Source organism: Cynara cardunculus (genome assembly GCF_001531365.2).
Source record: "Cynara cardunculus var. scolymus isolate 2C chromosome LG 2, CcrdV1, whole genome shotgun sequence".
Lineage (NCBI taxonomy): Eukaryota > Viridiplantae > Streptophyta > Magnoliopsida > Asterales > Asteraceae > Cynara > Cynara cardunculus.
Genome location: NC_037529.1, coordinates 3,870,658 through 3,886,119, shown reverse-complemented (window position 1 = coordinate 3,886,119; position 15,462 = coordinate 3,870,658). Strand labels below are relative to the sequence as shown.

At 34.5% G+C, this 15,462-nt stretch overlaps 1 protein-coding gene across 2 annotated transcripts; it reads left to right on the top strand.

The window, feature by feature from the left end:
- Window positions 1-4,028: 4,028 nt before the first annotated feature.
- Window positions 4,029-12,907, top strand: LOC112507287 (dnaJ protein ERDJ2A-like). Of its 2 annotated transcripts, XM_025111813.1 has the most exons (12): window positions 4,029-4,192; window positions 5,437-5,538; window positions 8,208-8,426; window positions 8,517-8,612; window positions 8,737-8,857; window positions 8,970-9,076; window positions 9,182-9,399; window positions 9,728-9,905; window positions 10,013-10,132; window positions 10,995-11,081; window positions 11,369-11,479; window positions 11,898-12,907. In XM_025111813.1, the coding sequence occupies exons 3-12, from the start codon at window positions 8,241-8,243 to the stop codon at window positions 12,735-12,737; spliced, it is 2,064 nt and encodes a 687-aa protein (XP_024967581.1). In that variant the 5' UTR covers window positions 4,029-4,192; window positions 5,437-5,538; window positions 8,208-8,240; the 3' UTR covers window positions 12,738-12,907. The 2 variants fall into 2 exon arrangements, with proteins under 2 accessions (XP_024967581.1, XP_024967580.1); XM_025111812.1 differs by lacking the exon at window positions 5,437-5,538.
- Window positions 12,908-15,462: the final 2,555 nt, after the last annotated feature.

Genomic DNA, 15,462 nt, shown 5'->3' with positions numbered 1-15,462 from the left:
TAATTATATTTTAGATTTTTTATATTTAAAATGAGATGTTTATCCTGTATTTGATTGTGTTTATCTGCAGTTAGTTACATGAATTCAGATATGAAATAAAATCGGATATGGATGAAATCTTTTAGGGCTGAACGAGTTTAAGAGTTTTAACCAAATGCTTTATAAAATAGTATAGATATAAATAAATCATCTTTGTTTTTTATAAACGAAATGTTAAAATATTAATGAATAATGTATAAGGTAAAAGACCCTTTTAAGCTGATGTCAATCAAGCACTTTCCTTTTCAGTAGATGTACAACTTCAGCTTCTTTTAAGTTTCCTTTTCAGGGTAAAAGTACAACCCATGTCAGCACGGTTTTTCCCTTTCTTTAATAAATCTATATCTTTTAAAACATTATTTATTAAAAAAATATATTTCAAAACAAATGTTTTTAATATTTTTTAAAACTTTATTGCATACTCCTACGAAATTCCATAAAATACCGAGCATCCCCCTAAGGATTTCAAAATCTTATGTTTGTAGGATTTCAATTAAATCCTTGGATTTTAAATCCGGACAATCCAACAAACCAAAACATGAGATTGAAATGGATTTGAAATCCAAATTCGTCCAAATCCAATCAATTCCTGCAAAACAAACAGGAACTTAGAGTATCTCCAACATATTCTTTAAAATGAAAAAAATAAAGATTTTGAACATGTTTTTTGCTCAACAGATTCTCCAAAATAGAGAGAGTTTAGAAATCTCCAAATTTGGAAAACACCCATAAAAGAATACAATGAAAGAAGGGACATATTTGTTTTTATTATATTTTTTCACCAATAAGAAACTTTGAAAATAAATATTTAGAGAGATAAATAATATTAACTTGCTTGTACTTTTTATGTTATGCATATGGTGGTTAGACTTTCTTTATGGTACTAGCGAGCAAAAACTCCCTGAAGTTAACGAACTTTGTTAACACAGTTAGCTAGCGACCAAAAACGAAACAAAGTAGCAACCACAACGATCAAATTATAATTGGTTTAAAATGTAAACTAGACTTGGTACTAGGTAACAAACATGAAAACCAAACGTATGATTTACTCCAGTTTTTTTTTTTTTTTTGATTAACCTGGATATCCAACTCGTTATGCGAGCCGACTAATCTCAGGGCGACCACCTGTTTTGCAGATAGACCGGAGTCACCGCATTTGAACCTCCGTGGCCACAAGGGAATTTTTATTCCTCTTTGGATTTTAACTTGGGACCTCCTGATACTTTTGACCTTTGGAGCCAAATTCAAACCAATCAGACACCACCCTTGTGGTTATTTACTCTGGTTTTTATAAGATATAAAAATCAAAGCCTTCAAAAAGTTATCTCATTCCACTCCAAGGGTAGAATTCCCAACAATTTTTCCAGTTTAGAGTTCTATCATTGACGATATTAACAATAATTTATGGATTTGGTCCATGAGATGTTATTTTCAACGAAATTGATCCTTAATATTATTAATAAAAAAAATTGCATCTAAAACATGCAAAATCTACTGGTTTTGGTTACTCTCACTAACGAAAGTTAAATTCTTCTGTTAATCTATTTAAATGAGGGGTATTTAGGTCAATTTACATGTAGTGACTATTTGAATTTTATTCAGCAAAAAACTACGATGCTTTTATCTCTTTCTTTGCCCCATCCCCTTCCTCACTGTGAACCCCACGTTTCCACTAACCACTTGCGACCTCCCGTCTCCCACACCTGCAATTGCGCTACAATTGCACTGTTGAATGATACGAGCTGCAAAGCAATTTTGTGGTCATCAACTTCAACGTATTTGTTATGAGTTGTTTGTTGGTAGAGTTGTTTTTTAGCATGATAAATGTGTGATTTTGAATAAGGTCTCGAAAAAATTGGGGACCAAATTTGCATTTTTACGGCTTTTTATCAATGAATGTCAGCCCCCCGACCCTTATGTTGGGCGAGATGGACGGTGCCTTAAATATGTATAGTAGGGGCGTCAATTTTACATCAAGACAAAACAACCAATTCTCGTACCAATTTAATCAGTATCAATCTTATTGGTTGGTAGTACCGTACCAACTATGGTATGTGGTATTAGAAATAGTGCACCATGATAATAACATATTATACCGACTTTTTTTTGTAATAATTAACATTTAATTAATAATACAACATTTTTGGATTTTAAAATTTTAAGTTATCTTGTTTTAAATGTTACTAAATTATGATACGGATGAATATATAGAATTTGATTGAATTGATTCACCTCATCCTACTAATCTTAGTAACTAGTCCACATTCCCATGTTGTATTGCTGGTAGAGTGCTTATAAGTTGAGTTGATTGGGTTGAAGACATTTGAACAACCCAACCCAATGCTTGCGGTTTGGAAAATCTTAACCCAACTCAACACAAACCAAAGTGCAATCCAACCCAAACCGTACGGGTTGGTCGGGTTGATACTTTGGTACATTAAAATATTATTCTAACATTGAATATGTTATTTCTCTACTTATAATTTTCTTTTTATCATCAACAATTTGATACAACTTATCCATACTTCTTACGTACATCACATTCCGTTAATTTTCTCAATTTACATATATATGTTCACAACTACTGAACATATATACAAGTGAGTTATATAGAGATATGAATATATTGAAAATATGTGTATATAAAAAGCGTACATAATAGTGTAATTGTCTAATGTATATATAAATAGGGGAAAATTGCACCAAAATGGAACCAACTTTCACATGATTCCTATTTTGGGGAACGAACTTTCAAAATCGTCATTTTGGGGAACCAACTTTCACCTGATTCCTATTTTGGGGAACCAACTTTCAAAATCGTCATTTTGGGGAACCAACTTGCACCTAATTCCTATTTTGGGGAACCAACTTGAAAAATAATTATAGAAAAATGGGAAAATTACACCAAAATGGAACCAACTTTCACCTGATTCCTATTTTGGGGAACCAACTTTTAAAATCGTCATTTAGGGGTTTCTATCGAACTTTTTGTTTATTTAAGGGTCTGATTGATCTGTTGAACATGTAACAGATAATTTAAGGGTCTCTATCAAACTTTTGGTTGGATTTGCCAAATTTGATTTAAACTTTAATATTGACACAGATTGATTAGATATAAAAATCTTGAATGTGATATTTAATATTTATTTTTTATTGCATCAATTAATTTTTTTCTATTAAATTGATTTTTTATTGCATTCTTAAAAAACAATTTTTATCGTGGTAATTTGGATTTTTTTCGAAAAATCTTCAATTTGATATCTGAATTTAAAAAACCGAGATTTGAAATGAAAAATAGATTTTATTGCATTAATTTTTGAAAAGAAATGAATTTTTAGTTATTTTTCTATAATTATTTTGCAAGTTGGTTTCCCAAAATAGGAATCAGATGCAAGTTGGTTTCCCAAAATGACGATTTTGAAAGTTGGTTCCCCAAAATAGGAATCAGGTCCAAGTTGGTTCCCCAAAATGACGATTTTGAAAGTTGGTTCCCCAAAATAGGAATCAGGTCCAAGTTGGTTCCCCAAAATGACGATTTTAAAAGTTGGTTCCCCAAAATAGGAATCAGGTGAAAATTGGTTCCCCAAAATAAAAATCAAGTGAAAGTTGGTTCCCCAAAATGACGATTTTAAAAGTTGGTTCCCCAAAATAGGAATCAGGTGAAAGTTGGTTCCATTTTGGTGCAATTTTCCCTATAAATAGAAATTCAACAATCATATTAAACCCAATAAATAAAAGGATATCAGTTTCATCAGGTTGAGTTGTATTCAAATAATAGTATCTCAATATCAACCCAACACCTACGGTTTAAAATTTTTATAACTTAATTAGACATCTGCTAGACCGTTTGTATTAGATTATTATAGGATTGTATTGTACAAGACAAAAGAGTACATTATCCATGTTTGGTGTGATTATACGTGGAAGTTGGAACAGACAGAACTAAGGGCTGATGTACAATTATACCCCTCAATCTAATACAAGCCGGCCTTCTCATTCACGCTGATCGCCTCCTTCATACTGAAATCGATTCACGCTTCTGCTCTGAAATCGAAAATTGGTCTCAAGTGTGCTAATCGATTTCTCTAACAGAAGACGATCGACTCTTCGACTGTGTGCTGATCGATTTCATCAGACACGCCTCCCTCCTCAGGTAACCGATTCGTCCTCTAGAATCACTGTTTTCTCTCTAAACCCTAGATCTCTGTCTTTTGATTTTTGTTTCTGATTTTTGATTTCTGTCTACATTGATCGATCTCATCTTTCTCATAGCATAAATTGATCTATGTTAGCAAGCAAAACTGGATAGCATTTTTGTTAGCCATGAACTGAAGCTCCCTATTGCTTTCTGGATAGCATAAGTTGATCTCTGTGATTGATTCTATTGCTCCCTTCATCTAAATAAACTTGAGGTTTAAGTCTCCGAGAACTGTTATGAGTATTTTGCTCAAAAGGATGCAATTTGAACTGAACACATTGGTTTACTGAAATTGATTGATTATTGTGAACAATTTGTTTGTTTTTTTTGAAATCGAAGGTGATGTTCCCATCATAGTGGTGAGATTGATTACCTTCGATTTTCTTTATCAAGATCAAATTTTCTTTCTTCCTTCACCACTGTGATTTCTTTTTCAACTAAGAATGTGTATTGCTACTGCTTATCTTGCAAACTATGATTTAGAACACATACTTGCTCATTTTGTGTTTTTGTCAATTTTCATTTAGATTGACTATTTGGTAAAAAAACACCGAACAGTTCACTAGGGGTAAATTGGTTAACTGGTCCTGTCCTGTGCGGTCTGTGTCTCACCAAACTCTGAACAACTGTTCTGTTATGTCTTGTTCTGTCTGCTTACCAAACATACCGTTAGTGAATTCTTGTATTATATGCAGATTATTTGAGTGCTTGTATATGTAGAGATAAGTGGTACAACACACATCAACATGTTATATGAATACTCGATAGTTCTAGTGCATCTAAATCTAGTTGGTAAAGATGTCAATTTAAATAAATTTCTAACATCAACTTTTGCGATGTTGGTACAATACCGTATCAAGATGTACCAACTGAAAAAAGTTGGTACCAATTTAGTTGGTATCAAGGATAGTTGGTTGGTACATGGTATAAAATTTTGCGTACCAAGTATAATTGGTTGATACGTGGTATATGGAAAATAAACATGGTACCGTACTTCGTACCATGTTCACCCCTGTGTTCTAGTAGGCTTAGACGCTCAGCTTTTCAACCTTTTCTAAGAAAATCAACCCAATATTTTCTTGATCTGCCTCTCGGCCATATACTCAAGCTCTTGCTCTCAGAAAATTAATCTAGACGACTCACTTCTGTCTTCTCCCCCTTCATGCATGCACGACCTCTGCGGCTTCTGCCCTTTCAAGCCATCACGCACGAACGTAAGAGAATGGCGCTGCCGCTACCTGTGGGCTATGTGGTGACCATTTCTATGGTTTAGACTTTTGCTGTCACTACACTTCTTCTAGGTGTGTTCTTTTTAATTTTCTATGAATCTTGATGTTTTCTTTTTAGTCTTTTTGATGTTTATTTGATTCTGGGTTTCTTGATTTGCTTATTAGTCTTTTTGATGTTCATTTGTTTCTAGGTTTCTTGGTTTGCTTATTAGGTTATTTGTTTATCTGGTTTAGGGTTTAGGTTATTTGCTTAATGCTTATTATTAGGTTATTTGTTTATCTGTTTATAATAAGCATATGATAAGCAGATTAGACGTAGTCCTGGTTCTCTTGGACACAAAAAATCCACCCTCTAGGTGCTTTTCTGTCTGATTTTGCTGATTTGCTCCAGCCTCCAGGCGTTTTTCCTTCTTATCTAGTATTTACTTATCTAATATGTTGATGTTTTGATGATTTTCTTGATTTCTTGAATCTTGGTTATTTGCATATTTGGTGATTTTTCTTGATTTCTCTGGATGTTTTAGCATGCAACACATTACTCTTGTCTTATTTCTAAAATGTGTTTCTTTCTATTGCGCTCATGTCAAGGTCACACAAGAAAGCTCTATACAACTTTAACCTCAATTCATCATCCAAAATGACTTCTATGTTCCTCTACTTGTTTTAATATTCTATCTGTGAGTCAGGTTTGCAAATATTTTTCATGTATCATTCCTTCTACTGGTCTACAGGTTCTAGGTTAATAAGGAGTTAGCCATATTGTCTCTCTTCCCAAAAAAAACCTTTCGCCTGCTAAAATATCAAGAGAAACCATGTGTGTATGCATACACAGTGGCTTTCTCATTATTTTAATTAATTATATCTATATACATGACACATCATTGGGCCATATATGTTATCAGACAATCCGAGAGAGTATAGCCAAAAATTTCAGTTTGTTTAGTGCTTTGGTTTATGTCCCCCTTTGTAACCTTTTTCTCCCAATAGAAATCGGCGTGGGAATGAACCATCTAGCTTGGTTCTAAACCCCTTAAAAAATTTGTGTGCTTTTTGTTTATTGGATTAGAGGCATATTTTTTGCTCTCAGTCCAAGGCCATCCAAAACCGTTGGACCGCCCCTGATGAATGTAAAACCACCTCAATATCTCTCTAATTTCTATCAGAAGACAAGTAACGTGCGCCATCATCGCCCCTGTAATTTATATATATATATATATATATATATATATATATCTTTGTTATCTTATTTTGCAGTGTAATAAAAACATTTAAGTGTAACAAGGCTTCCAAAAAATTGGAACATATTGTTTGTCGGTTAACAACTTTGAAAGTTATCTTATTTTCTCTGAAGTAGTTCAAAATGTATTCTCATTGTTTAACTTTTTATTTACCAAGGCATAAGTTAATAACTTGTTAATTTATCTATAAGATAATTTTTTTGATTAAATAATAAATGTAATATCAAACATACTTATGCACAAACTTTAAAACTTGTACGCTCAGTTTCTTTAATAATAAACATGTAAATGACTAAAATGCCTCTTTTGTTCGATGGACTCTCAGTTAGTGTGTTCTGTTTGTCGGTCAGCAACTTTGAAAGTTATCTTATTTTCTCTAGAGTAGTTCAAAATGTATTTTCATTGTTTAACTTTTTTTTTTACTAAACCAAAAACAAGTCATTTATGGATATTATTAGGGGTACTAAGGGTAGGTTGATAACCCACAGGAGAAGGCAAATTCAATTTGATTATTCCTTCTTATTTGCATAAATTAATAACTTGTTAATTTATCTATAAGATAATTCTTTTGATTAAATAATAAATGTAATATCAAACATACTTATGCATAAACTTTAAAACTTGTACACTCACTTTCTTTAACAATAACATGTAAATGACTAAAATACCTCTTGTTCAATGGACTCTCAGTTAGTGTGTTAGAGCAAAGGATTCGTTTCAGAGTCAAATGCATAATCTATGGACTATTTTTATACTTATTGAAGTACATGGACAATTTTTTCGATGAAACCACAGGGATCAAAAATGGATTTCACTCTGAAATTAATTATTAATTTATAGTTAAAAAATTACGGTTTTGGGAAAAGAGATAATACGTAATTGTCTGATAGGAGCAGTTGGAGATGGATGATTAAGGTAGTAGACCGGGTATGAGAACCTATAGCTAGCGTAGTTTGCTAGAAAAACGTTGGACATGTTCGCTGGGGGTAAAGGGTAGGTAGTTTAGGCAGGGATGTATTTCTGTCTTACTTGCGTTGTGTGGGTTTTGCCTAGGGGTGCACGAAAAATCCAAAAACCCGCTAAAAAATCCAACCCATGTTAACTCTCCAACCCATGTTAACTCGTACCTAACTCGCACATAAGCCGCAACTATTGGATTGAGTTATTCAAATGTTTTCAAACCGGTCAACCTGACCGGATAATAACACTCATCTCCAATCCTTCTCTAAGATGTTGTCCATGTCTGACACCAAGGACTCGTGTTGATGATGTTTGCTTCCATAAAAAGCCTCGTTTTGGATGGGGTGAGAGATTGGTCAAGTATGAGAAAAAAAGGTTGACCCAATGACATTATTGACAACGAGATCAAAGTCGGAATTTTCACTCATCTTTTAAACCGTATTACATCTGTATGTAAAATTGTTTGATATCCATACCATCAAATTTGTAGTGACAAATAAATAGCAATTCTGCGGGACTTATTTGATATTTTGCTATTAACAGGTGAGTTAACAATATTATAGGCAGAGAGTTCCAATGGCTGCTTCAGAAGAGAACAGTGCACTCTTCCCGATCTTCATTTTAACGATGATTGCACTGCCACTTGTACCATATACAATTATGCAGCTTTGCCGTGCTGCCTCAAAAAAAGCAAAGAGCATTAACTGTCAATGTTCAGTTTGCTCCCGGTCAGGAAAATACCGCAAATCAATATTTAAAAAGGCAATCGTCTTCTTTTGAGATCTTGTTATACTTTTTGTGGGTAATACACAAAAAACATGCATTTTTCTGAACTTCCAATCCTATTCACAGATCTCAAACTTCTCAACATGGAGTAACTTGACATTGGTGTTGTTATGGGTCATCATGGGTGTCCTTGTGTACTATATCAAGAATATAAATCGGGAAGTAAGTAATTTAGTTCTATAATTACGTTGGCCATATTTATACTGTGTAAATCCTTGCTTATCTTCTATTCAAGAATCTTGTAATTGGGTGTTTCATCTGACGGAACTGTTTTTGCTTCAATAAGATTCAAGTATTTGAACCATTCAGTATTCTTGGAGTACAACCTGGAGCTTCTGACTCTGAAATAAAGAAGGCATATAGGAGACTCTCTGTTCAATACCATCCTGATAAAAACCCAGATCCAGGTTGATGTTCTCAAGTTCTATTCTTGAGTTCACATTGCTGTCATAACTTTTGTCTGCACTAACCTTCCAAGTGTTTACTGATGATTAATGTATTTCTTTTGCTTTGATACAGATGCCCACAAGTATTTTGTGGAGTCCATTGCTAAGGCATATCAGGCACTTACAGATCCAATTTCCCGTGAAAATTTTGAAAAGTATGGTCACCCAGATGGCCGGCAGGTAGGGTTTTTATCTGGAATCAATCTCATTAAGTTTACCATCTTAAAACATTCTGGTATCTGGTGTCTGTCATCTGTGTGATTATCACATTGTGTTTTGATGTAGGGGTTTCAAATGGGAATAGCTCTTCCTCAGTTTCTGCTCAACATAGATGGTGCATCTGGTGGGATACTATTACTATGGATTGTTGGGGTTTGTATTCTACTTCCGTTGGTGGTGGCTGTTGCATATCTATCTAGATCGTCAAAGTACACGGGAAATTATGTCATGCATCAAACACTATCTGCTTACTATTACTTCATGAAACCCTCCTTGGCCCCGAGGTATGGTTCACAAAGTGACTATAATGATAGTGTCGCTCTTCTCATCAAAAGAATATATACTCTTGAAGTGCATTAGACAGATAGATACCAACTTATTTCCGGTATTGATATTTGTGTCTCGGAAATGTCATTGTTTAACATAGAACACTCTGCTTACTAAAACTGCAACATCTATCTACATTAATGTTCTAGGAATTGTCAAAATGGAAGCTAAGCTCTGAAATTACGTTATTTTGTTTGTTTAACCTCTTGTCCTCCCTTCTTTTGTCTCTTGGGTAAGTATGTTGCTATTCTAACCTCAATTTATATTTCTGCCTTGATTTTACAGCAAAATTATGGATGTTCTCATTAAGGCTGCTGAGTACATGGAGATTCCGGTTCGTAGGACTGATGGAGAACCCCTTCAGAAACTATTTATGTTGGTCAGAAGCGAGTTGAACTTGGATCTGAAAAATATAAAACAAGAGCAGGCAAAGTTTTGGAAGCAGCACCCGGCACTAGTAAAGGTAAAGTCTTGATGGAACTTAGAAATAAGGGGAAGTTTTGGAGTATGTGACATTTTGTTTTTTACACCATCCATATTGGGCTCAACTTTCTTTTGCATTGTTTTCAGACTGAGTTGTTGATTCAATCTCACTTAACTCGTCAAACGGCAACCTTAACTCCAGAATTACAGCATGACTTCAAGCGTGTGGTGGAGCTTGCACCTCGCCTTCTTGACGAGCTGATGAAGGTATTTCTCAATCATTGTTATAAAAATTCAGCTCATTTTACCCCAAATATTCAGTTATTTCTCTTTAGCTGGAGAATGGGATTAAATTATCTTTGTTTAGCAGTCTGTTGGATCTATTGACCGTCAAACATCAGAGAACCATCTGTTCTTGATACCACATGAATAATTTTAATAGAGCATGTGTGTGCATATTCGTAGGTGCAGTCATACACACACATATATATACACACAGCATACACACGTGTGTCGGTCTGTGTGTTTGTGCTCAATGTTATGTGAAAGTAGGTCTCGTTTTTTTTTTTCATTTGCATGCTTAGAATTAAACATTTGAAACTTGGTTGAAGCTTCATTAGTTTTCCTTGGATTGTATCCCTTAATTATTAATAGAATCATCTAATGGTCTTACATTGGCTTAATAGAAGAGTCTGATGAAAACGTAAATCACTTTTGATCAATGTATCCATCTCTTCTTACAAGTCACCAAGTCACATCTTCTTGGTGGTTCATTTATGACTGTTGGTTCCTCATTTATTTCTTTTCAGTTAATGCAGCACATCCTCTCCTGTATATCCTCATCTATGCTCCCCCAATCCTTGTGGTAGTGCTAATTGTTTGATCTGCTGTGGCCCATTAGAAATCTAATTTCTTGTGACGATACAATCTTACTTTCAAATGCATTTGCTACAGTGCTTCTTTTCTTATTATAAGAAAATGATGCTTCAGTAGGCTATTCATGCAACTAGTTACAAAAACAAAAGACTCTAGGCTTTCACTATAGACAAGCAAACAGTGCCATTTGAATTTTGTAGTGGCTCTTGTACTGAACTACTTGACAGCTTTTTTTTGATGTTACTGTACACAGATGGCAGTCATACCACGCACGGCTCAAGGGCATGGCTGGCTGAGGCCTGCAGTCGGAGTTGTTGAGCTTTCCCAGTGTATCATCCAGGTAATGTAATCAGCTCTTAATTTTATGTATTTTGCTGGATAATGGTCTAATTACAAATATAGCTGCCTACCTTAGCCGCTCTACTCTTTGGTGTGGAGGTCAGATTTGCATACATCTTACCCTCTCGATACCCTACCTTCGGGTGGGATATATTGTGTTTGTTCGGTTTGCTTTGGTTTTAGCCACCTACCTATTGTCCTGAATATCGTCCATGTGGCTTGTAATATCTTATCTAATTTCTTGTGCCAATTTGTAATACTTATTTGTTATTTGTGCACTTAATGCAGGCTGTTCCTCTTAGTGCAAGGAAAGCTACCGGAGGATATGCAGAAGGTATTGCACCTTTTCTGCAGCTTCCTCATTTTAACGAGGCCGTGATGAAAAAGATAGCCCGCAAGGTAAAAGATTTTATATCACTGTTTCTTTTCTCCACCTATACGCACATAGGACCCCGCTCTATGACAAGTGTTGGTTATACATCATTTGGAGCCAACTGATCTATGATTGCCAGATGGCAAATGGGCAACGAGGATTCAACATCTATAGCCGATCTGCTCGTTACATGATTAGATGGAGTGCAGGTGTTTCAGCTATAGGATAGTTTGATTGATGATCTCAGATGCACATGCACGATTGATGTTCTGTATCAGAATCCGGTTCCAGCACCACATAGGGACCTGACACACTCTTTCGCCCCCGTTCCTGGAGGCACCATCTAGACGAAGACTATCGAAATTGTATATATATAAAGACTCGTTTTGAAGAGGAATCTAATCGGGTTCCACATATTCTCACAATTTGAATTTGTCTCTGCAGAAGGTGAGAACCCTTCAGGAGCTCCGCGACATGCCAATTGAGGACCGCGCCGAGTTGCTTTCTCAAGCTGCTGGTTTCTCCGAGTCACAAGTTCAAGATGTAGAGTCGGTACTCGACATGATGCCTTCCATAACGGTTGAAGTCAGTTGTGGGACTGAAGGTGAAGAGGGTATACAAGAAGGTGACATAGTCACGGTTCAAGCCTGGGTGGGCCTGCAACGAAGCAACGGCTTGGTCCGTGCTCTTCCCCACGCCCCATTCTACCCTTTCCACAAGGAAGAAAACTGCTGGTTCCTTCTTGCGGACCAGAACTCAAACAACGTCTGGTTTTCCCAAAAAGTAAGCTTCATGGACGAAGCATCCGCTGTCACCGCGGCTTCGAAAGCCATCGAGGAAACAATGGAAGGGTCAGGGGCAAACGCGAAGGAAACCAGTAAAGCGGTAAGAGAAGCGGTGGAGAAAGTGAAGAGCGGCTCGCGGCTCGTGATGGGGAAGTTCCAAGCCCCAGCTGAAGGGAACTACAATTTGAGTTGTTATTTGCTGTGTGATTCTTGGTTGGGTTGTGACAAGAAGAGCGGGGTGAAGGTGAAAGTGGTGAAACGGACTCGGGCAGGAACCCGTGGGGGGTTCACGGAGGAAGGACCGGTGGTGGAAGATGGAGCCGAAGAGGAGGAGGAGATTGAAGAGGAGGAATACGATGAGGATTACGAGAGCGAGTACAGTGAAGATGAAGAAGATAATAATACCAAAAGAGAGAGCCGTGCGAATGGCAAAGCACCTGCACCTGCACCTGCACCTGCATCTGCGTCAAGTTCGGGTTCCGGGTCGGATGATGAATGAGGAGGAGAATACTTGACGTCTTTTAGGTAGGATTATTTTCAAATTTTGGTTTGTAAACTAGGGTTTTTTAGACCCAAAATAACAGTTTGGTTCTTACAGATTGCATTTTTCAAAGAAAAATCCTACTCAACCCATCACTTAAATCATTCAATAATTGGGTTTTTTGGGATGAAAAAAAATTCTAGACTTTTATAATTTACCAATCTTGTTTTATCTTTTTTAGTTTTTGTTTCATTTATTTTGATAAAACAAAAAGAATGCATTTTTGTCTCGTTCAGATTTATTCATCCTAATGTCATGTCAAACAAGTTTTTTATATCGTTATCTCCATGTTAACTTTTCACAGGTGAGATGAAAACTCATGTCCTGATTCTTTAGAATTACTCATCCTCGTAGAAAAAGGTTAATTTTAGGTTTAAAGCTAAGAGATGAAGTTTTCAGTCAATCTTGTGGCGGGTGCTACTGCCATTAACTCGGTTTGATTCATCAGGTTGCTTGGAACAAGCAATGTATGTTAGCGTTTTGTGAAATAAAATTGATGGATGGATTGATTGATTATGAATCCAAATAAATGGATTGATTATGATTTTAATCTATGTGGTTTTTGATCAGGTAAAATACCAAAACTCGAAAAAAGAATGCCTCTTAATCCTATGGATCCTTAGTATTGGGGATATTCTCTTAAATGCTATAGTTTCCCTGGATATAGACAGGTATCACAACTCTTTCATTTAACGCCTGTTAAAGGGAGCGACCAAATCTTGACGGTTTTACAAATCATGATAGTCATCTTGTAATTTCAAAACTGTAAGAACGTAAATTCTGGATTTAATTTTTATGATATCAACATCTTTTTATAAAATATAAATTTGAAGATACAATAAAAGTTTAAAAAAAATATTAATATTAGTATCAAATTAACAATTTAAAGGTTATCGTTTTTTTATAGAATTTGTTTAATTCAATTTTTTATTTTACTCTAATTTAGGTTTAATAATGTAATTTTTTACAAAAATAATAATTAAGAATTTTATTAAACTCAATGATTTCCTTAATTATATTTTAAATTATTTATATTTAAAATGAGATGTTTATCTTGTATCTGATTATATTTATCAATTACTTATATGAATTCAAACATTTGATTTTAAAAAATTATAATTATGCACCAATTACTTATAATCTTAAATGTTAAATAATATATATCAACAAACAATATTTAATGTATAAAAATGATTTTTAAAATTTTATATAAAATATTTTATATAAAAATAGTCTAGATAAGTTTGTATCTTATAAACGAAATATTAAAAAAAATTAATTAATAATGTATAGAGAAAGTACCCTTTTAAGCCGATGTCAATCAAACACTTCCCTTTTCAGGAGATGTACAACTTTTGCTTCTTTTAAGTTTCCTTTTCAGGTAAAAGTACAACCTATGTCAGCACGTTTTTTCATTGGAAAATTGGTCAAAATAATCACACAAATTGATTTGTTAGTTTGATATCTTTGATTTATCCGAATATCACTGTTTCCGTCATTTGCACACCTAGCTAAATAAGAAAGAACCATAATTTTTTTAAACCCAACTTAATATATTAAATCTGTTTTTTGGATTAATGTAGACAGATCTGCAGATATATATCAGATAAATTGCACAATAATTTAAAAATATTTAATACTTAACTCATTTTAAAGATCCCCACAAGATATTTCTAATGGAGTAATTTACAAAATAAATTACATATTTTTAATTAAAATCACCATTAATTAATTAATTAATTAATATAATAAGAGTATAAAATTAAAAAGATACTAAAGACAAACCACAGTAATGAAAATCACAATTGACTTCATAATCTAATAAAATAAAAAAGAAAAAAATAGGTGAAAGGATTAAAATACCCTTTAAGTTAACTAACCTTTTTAACTAAAGTTAAACAGAGTTCCATGTTGTCGAAGAAAACGCTTCCTTGGCAAGGAATGATCTGTTGTTCCGTAAAAGATGAGCTCATGAGCCAGACACCCACGGTTACTAGAAAAAAAACTGTGATTTTCTTGACTGTTATCTTCAAGGTCTCACAAGATCACTCGAGATGTATACAATCTGACCTGAACACTCGGTTTACCAAAATTATTTCAGTATTAGGAATTTTAACTGAAAAAAGTTCACATTTAAAGTTTCTTTGGGCATAATATAAACACAAAAAGGGCAGTAAAAAGTTGGTGTAGTTTTATCTCGCGGTAGAGACCAAGCAAGTGTCGTGGAATACGAATGGGCAGGTATCGGAACTGCAAACCAACAACGGATCACCGCCACCTTGCTCACATTTCATGCAAAGATTTGCTTCTTTCCAGTATGTCATCGAAGAAGAACGGTTTCCCCTACCCATGCATACATAATTCAAGAAATCTTGTTTCTTGGTGGCAATATAACTTCTCTCTTTCTGATGCTCATCAGTAGCAGCATGATAAAAGATTGGTCCTTTTTGCCCCTCAACCTCATAATTGGCTCCTAATTTATCTTAGGACAAAATGCATAAAATAACAATCTATTTTCATAAATTTCTTTATTATAGCATTGTACTTTCAGTTTTCTTATTACAACAATGTACTTTCAAATTATTTTTTATTAGGACATTGTACTTTGAAAAATTTATCCATTATAGCATTGGGTAACCTTTTGATTTAAATTTACCCATTATACTAGGTTTCCATGCCACCT

Bases quoted from the DNA above. Each gene is read 5' to 3' on its own strand.
- LOC112507287 (XM_025111812.1), top strand. From the start codon at position 8,241: ATGGCTGCTTCAGAAGAGAACAGTGCACTCTTCCCGATCTTCATTTTA. The intron at 8,858-8,969 runs GTTGATGTTCTC...GCTTTGATACAG, and splicing joins TGATAAAAACCCAGATCCAG to ATGCCCACAAGTATTTTGTG. The intron at 9,400-9,727 runs GTATGGTTCACA...TTGATTTTACAG, and splicing joins AAACCCTCCTTGGCCCCGAG to CAAAATTATGGATGTTCTCA.